This window comes from Brugia malayi (genome assembly GCF_000002995.4).
Source record: "Brugia malayi strain FR3 genome assembly, contig: Bm_v4_Chr1_scaffold_001, whole genome shotgun sequence".
Taxonomy (NCBI): Eukaryota; Metazoa; Nematoda; class Chromadorea; order Rhabditida; family Onchocercidae; genus Brugia; species Brugia malayi.
This window is the reverse complement of record NW_025062475.1, coordinates 1,781,487-1,787,754: the sequence shown is the minus strand read 5'-3', so window position 1 is coordinate 1,787,754 and position 6,268 is coordinate 1,781,487. Positions and strand designations below refer to the sequence as shown.

The 6,268-nt window shown below is 23.4% G+C and overlaps 1 protein-coding gene across 1 annotated transcript; it reads right to left on the bottom strand.

Annotated features, from left to right (window-relative positions):
- Positions 1–538: 538 nt before the first annotated feature.
- Positions 539–4,103, bottom strand: Bma-lron-11.2 (Uncharacterized protein; the record flags this gene model as incomplete). Its single annotated transcript, XM_043076251.1, has 8 exons — positions 539–937; positions 1,166–1,313; positions 1,525–1,694; positions 1,902–2,063; positions 2,202–2,336; positions 3,042–3,290; positions 3,518–3,669; positions 3,878–4,103. 8 exons carry the CDS (start codon positions 4,101–4,103, stop codon positions 539–541), a joined length of 1,641 nt encoding a protein of 546 aa, XP_042932185.1.
- Between the last annotated feature and the right edge of the window lie 2,165 nt (positions 4,104–6,268).

The following is a 6,268-nucleotide window of genomic DNA, read 5'->3' as shown; positions in this document are numbered from 1 at the left end:
GAATGTTTAAAAAAAAAAAAGAAAAGAAGCATTTGGAATTGGTAAGCACATACATCTTTGACATTAAATAATTTAATTAATTAAAAATTATCAATGAAAGAAATATTAACATAATACAATATACGTTGATGGATAATAATTTAACATGAGAAATAATTAAATGAATTCATTAATAGTTTTGCTTTCAATTTTATTTTCTGTATTATTTTTTCAAGAGAAGAAAATGATTTGAAAATTACTGAACAACAATTGTTTGTTCAATATTTATCATGATTAAAGATACTTTTTGTAATACTTAATTCAATTAGCATAAGGAACAGAAGCAGCAATGATAAATACAACATTAAAATTCTCTTAATAGATAAGTAGATGAAATCAGTTTGTTTCAAGAAGACATCATTATCAGTACGAATTTAATATCAAGGCGTTATCAGTATGAATTTAATATCAAAACATTATCAACAAGAATTTAATATCAAAACATTTTCAACACGAATTTAATATCAAAACATTATCTGTATGAATTTAATATCAAAATTCACTTGGTAGATAAATAAATGAAATCAGTTTGTTTCAGGAAGATATCATTATCAGTACAAATTTCGTTCACCGGTATCTGAATTGATATTCCATCATAGAAGCTTTTAGATTGTATTAAATTCATAAATGTATTTTGACTTTTACATACTGAAAAACTATTGAATTCATTAATCGAATTATAGTATTCCGGAGAGAAGCATTCTATCTTATCAGACAAATTTTGACAAAAACGTTGTTTAACAATTGATGATTTTGATTTTTTAATTTGATCATAAGTTGGAGTTATTTTTGAATATAAAAATAGTATCAATATGATAAGTATGGTAAAGATAATTAATATTGGACAAAGAATGATAAGCGTTCGTTTTGCATCTTCCAATGTTATCTCTACAGTATCCTGAAATTCATTTTTTTTTTTTTAAATATATTACTTATAGTTTTTTTAAGTCTATTTTATTTTTTGACGGCTTTTTTTTTCGTTTATACACTTTTAAAAAAGCAGTGAAACTTTTTTTAATTTAGAAACATTTAAAGTATTAAATCAGTTTATGCTAAATCAGCCAATGATTTGAAAAAACAAAAAAAAAATTTTCATTTTTCAGTTTTTTCGTGAAAAAAAAATTACCAGCGATGAAATACTAATATTGTACAGTTCATCCGGCGTGGCGCAAATAACATTATGAATGGATCGTAGGCGTAAAATATCCGGTAAGAATGCTAATAATTTATGATCACAATGAATTGGATTACCATTTAGCTGTAATTCAGCCACCCTGAAATATTATCAAATTCTTAAGTATTATTTTTTCAGAAAGCAGTAAAATTTAATCGCTAACTTATAACTCATGACAATTGCGCCATGAAATAAATCAATTTATGTTTGTTTTTTTTTTTCGAAATATATATGTTTACTTTGTTTATTTCTATTTACATTTATGTTAATATCAAATAAACAAACAGTAAGTTACTCAATAGATTACTTACCTTTTCCAATCAAGTAAATTGGATGGGAAAGTTTTTAAAGCACAGAAGCTAACATCAAAGGTGTGTAAAGCATTGCTTACTTCAAAAGCATTTTCATCAATGCATTCTAAGAGATAGCTATAACTTAGATTTAGCATTTCCAATGATGCTAATCCAGAAAATGCACCATTCTAAAATGAATTTATTTATGATTTTTAAAATTTAATTTCCATTCTTCCTTTTTTTTTTTTTTTTTTTTGATAATATAGCTAATTCCTTCTTCGAAAAAAAAAAAACGAAAGACAAAAAAAGTTTTTTTCACATTTCAGATATTATCAATTTTGTTTATATTTGTGGATTTTCTCTTTTTTTTTTTTTTTTTTTTTTTTGAAAATGACCTGAATTTGTTTTAGATATCGTTGTTCGCTTAATTTGAGTTTTTTTAATCGAAATAATCCATCAAATGCTGATGCAGGTAAGAGAGAAAATTCATTTCTTGTTAAATCCAATTCCAGTATGGATGAAAGTTGTCGGAAATTATATGGTTCAATTTTTTTAAGCTAAATTGATATAAAAATTAGAAAATAAATTTAGTTATGAAATTGATGAATGAATACCAAAAATTGCTAAATAATATCAAAATAATAAAAATTTAAAAAAATTTTCTGTTATATATACATATATTTTTTTTTTTTTACCTTATTAAAACCAATGTTTAAATATTCCAGGTTTATAAGATTATTTTGACCAAAAATTGGAATTTCTTGTAAGAAATTTTCTGATAAATCAATTAAGCTTATCATATTTAATCCAAGAAATGTATCAGATGCAACCTGAAATTAGCCAATTTTGTTTTGTTAACAAATTGTCATTTGCAATAGTAAACCATTGAATTATCATTCATACGAAATCTTTCACTAATTAGCTAATTAGCCATGAAAAATGAAAAATGCTAATTTATTTATTATTAATCATTTTCCATCTGTTGTGCTGTTATCATTGCTGCATTCATAATTCTTCATATCATATCTATTGATGGTTATCAAATGATAACACCTTGAATAATTATCATATGAAAGGTATTAAGAGATCAGTTGGAAAATAATTATGTAAAATGAGCTGATAAAATATTCAGATCAAATATATTTCAGGCAGATCACTTCATTTCTTAATGAAATTTAAGGATTTGTCTTAATAATTTTATATAATAAACAAATATTACATAAAATATAAATTAAATTAATTTAACTGTTTTTTTTTTTTATAATTTAAATTTTTGTCTTACACTAAGATATTTCAAATATTCATTATGTAGAAGTTTTTTTACTTTTTTTTTTTTCAAATCTGTTGAAAGTAAACGAATTAATACAAACAATATGAAATTTGAAAATTGTATAAAATATTTTTTTTTTTTTTTAATATTAAATATAAAAATACAAATATTATATAAAATATAATTCTTTTTTTTTTTTTTCAAAAAAATACTTATAATTTAGAAATGTAATTTATGAAATAACAAAATTATGGTAAATTCATACCGTTTTAATCATATTTTGGCTCAAATCAATAGCTCTTAAATTAGGCAATGTTTTGAATATGAAATCTTCCAGATAAATAATTTGATTTCCGGCAACTGATAATTTTTGTAGCTTTGTTAGATCAGTAAATTTTAGAAATGATAAATTTTGAAGTGCATTGTACGATAGGTTAAGTTCCAGCAATTCTGTTAAATGTTCGAAAGCATTTGACTCAATTGTTTGCAATTTACCGAAAGACAAATCAAGATACTGAAATTGTTGATAGAATGAAGAATTTAAAACTTTTCGAGTAATAAAAATATTTAATCTATTTAAGTGGTTAGTTTAAAAATGTGAAAATTTAGCCAAAAAAAAAAAAAAAAAGTTAAATAAGAAAATAAGTCGATTAGTGTGATTAAATATGATGAAAAATAATTGTTACAGAAAATGAAATGTTTTTTTTTTTTAAATTGTTGATAAATTTTCTAAAACTTTACCTGTAGTCGATGTAAACCACGGAAATTATTAGGGAATATAATCGAAAAATTATTATTGCTCAAATTTAAAAGTTCCATTTTGTTTTGATATCGAAAAATGTTTTTTTCAAACGTAGAAATATTATTATCAGACAAATCCAAATGTATGATATCTGTAAAATGAGCTAGATTCTAAAACCCGGAAAAACTGAAATATCAAAAGGAAATGTTAGTAGATGGAATGATTAATCAGATCAAAACATATGGGTTATAAAGTTTCGATTATTGCTATTTAAATTATTCAAACAATATTAGCTTAACTAATTCAACTACATATAGCTTTTTTTTTTTCTGAATTAACAAATTAATAATAAGACAAACCTGGATATAATTCCATAATGTCGGGATCAACCTGTTCGATGTGACATTTTGATAATTTCAAAGTTTGAATGCCAGGATTTAACAAAGGTGGAAGATATGGTAATTTAATATTATTGCAATTTACAGATAACTGGTACTCATCACAAGTGCAATTCGGTGGACAAAGACCCAAAATTGAACTTACTGATAATAACAATAAAGTAATTAGGAGTAGAGTGATAATCATTTAGCTTGTTTCATTAGATCAATCAATTTTCCGGAATTTCATATCCAATTTGTGAATCAATTTTTCTTGCATGTGAACAAATTGAGATTCATCAGAAGATGCAATTTAAGAGCAAAATCTAAATAAATTATGAATTTGACCACATTTTAAAATTATTAAATGAAAGTATAATACAAACTTTTAAAAATAAACTATAGCTTATGAAAAATTACTTATTGATATTTGAGAATATTAAAAAAAATTTTTTTTTGAAACATTCCGAAAAAAGAACTAAATTATCTTAAAGTTATAATTTTCAAAAAATTGTTTTAAAAAAAAAAATACCTAATAGTTGTTGTTTATTTTGAAATTTTAATGAAGCTAATAACATGAAGAAATGATACTTTTATTATCACATAAAATTTTCTCAATCAAAAAAGAAAAAAAAAACTAAACAAAACGAATTTAGCCATTTTGTTCCATTCATTCATTCTTTTTGATACAAATTAAACTTGGCCAATATGATGATATAGAAGCCTTAACTAATCTAGTTATTTGCTATGAAAATGTGATATTGAATTTAGATAAGGATGACTCATAAGTATTATCTTCAATTCAAAAATGCATCATTAGTCAAAAAATTCAATGGGATTAGTTAGCACAGACTAAAGCTTAAAAAATTTATGTTAAGAAAAAAAAAAAAATTTTTTTTTTCTCTTAAATTTTATGAAAAATAAGGATTTCATATTAAGTATAGATTGATGAAAAAATTTTGATAAATAAAAATGAATCAAATAGAAAATTTTTGTTCTAAATTGAAAGATAATTTTTTATTTGTTTATTTATTTATTTTATTTTATTTTATTTTTTTTTTTTTTGTTTGAAATGTTTGGTGCCACAAAATGATAATATCAGAAGTGGATAGATGGAAAGATGAAAGTAATGACCTTTGAAAAGAAGTGAAGTTGAAAATTTGTAGAGAAATGAAATGACAAAAAGGGGAACAAAGAAAGGAAGAAAAGGATTATTGGCTCGATAAGTGAAAAGGAGGTAATAACAATCAAAAAAGGCGAAAAAGGTCGTAGTGGACAGTGGACAGTGGACAGTGGGCAGTTATCGTGATGCCTCATCTGCCTCTTTCCTTTTCTACGTCTTTCTTTTATGGCTAAATAATTCGACTATGGTTCAAAGGTCATTCTTATGGCTGAAACATAAATAGCATGCATGGACAGATGGACAATCATTTATTAGGGAATGCAACAAAGCAAATCGGAATGCACATGATTACTAATCGATTTAAATATTTAAAATTATCATTGAAAGTTTTACAATTCAAAGTTATCAAATATGAAAGTACTTGAGATTTCTTATGTTGTGCCTAAAATATTCAAATATTAGATTAAATTGACAATGTTTTTATTTCAAATTTAAATTATCAATGAAATAAAATTAACAACAACAAAGAAAAAAAACATGATTAGAGGTGTTAAAATGTATTTGTAAATTGTAATTTTATCTTCAGCAATCTGCTCAACTGATTCGATTATATATATATTCAAAATTAATAAATAGAAAATATCATTTATCAAAATTTTTGCAATGTTGCAATTTAGCATTGTTAATCAGAATTGACTGTTCAGGAAATAAATTCGAGATTTGACTGATCGATTTTGGTATTGATGTTGCTTGAACAATTAGAAAGCAATGTTAATTGTAGGACAATAATTTTTTTGACTTTATTAAAAAAAAAAAAGGAAGGCGGAAAGGAGACAAGGTTATGATTATGATTTGTATAATTACTTTGGCCAGGATGGACAAGCTGACATTTGTCCAATAACCATTAATTAACAATTAATGCATAATAAATTTGCATTTTCTTAGCATTTCAAGAATTGACTATTTTTTATGATTTTGTATGTTTTATAATTTTTCAAAATTATTATTTATTGCTAAAAGATTTAAATTTAAATTGAAAATAGCCACAATATTTCATATTTGACCATTGCTATAGATTCTTACAGAAGAAAAAAGAAAAAAGAGGGAATAATTGAAATTTTGAAATTATAATAGTTTAAACAATTAGAAATGCAAAAATTTAAGGCAAGTAAAAAATAAAATATAAAAATAATCTTTTTTTTTTTTTTTTAAAGTGAAGTTTTAAAAAAAAAAAAAAACAAAAATCAGCC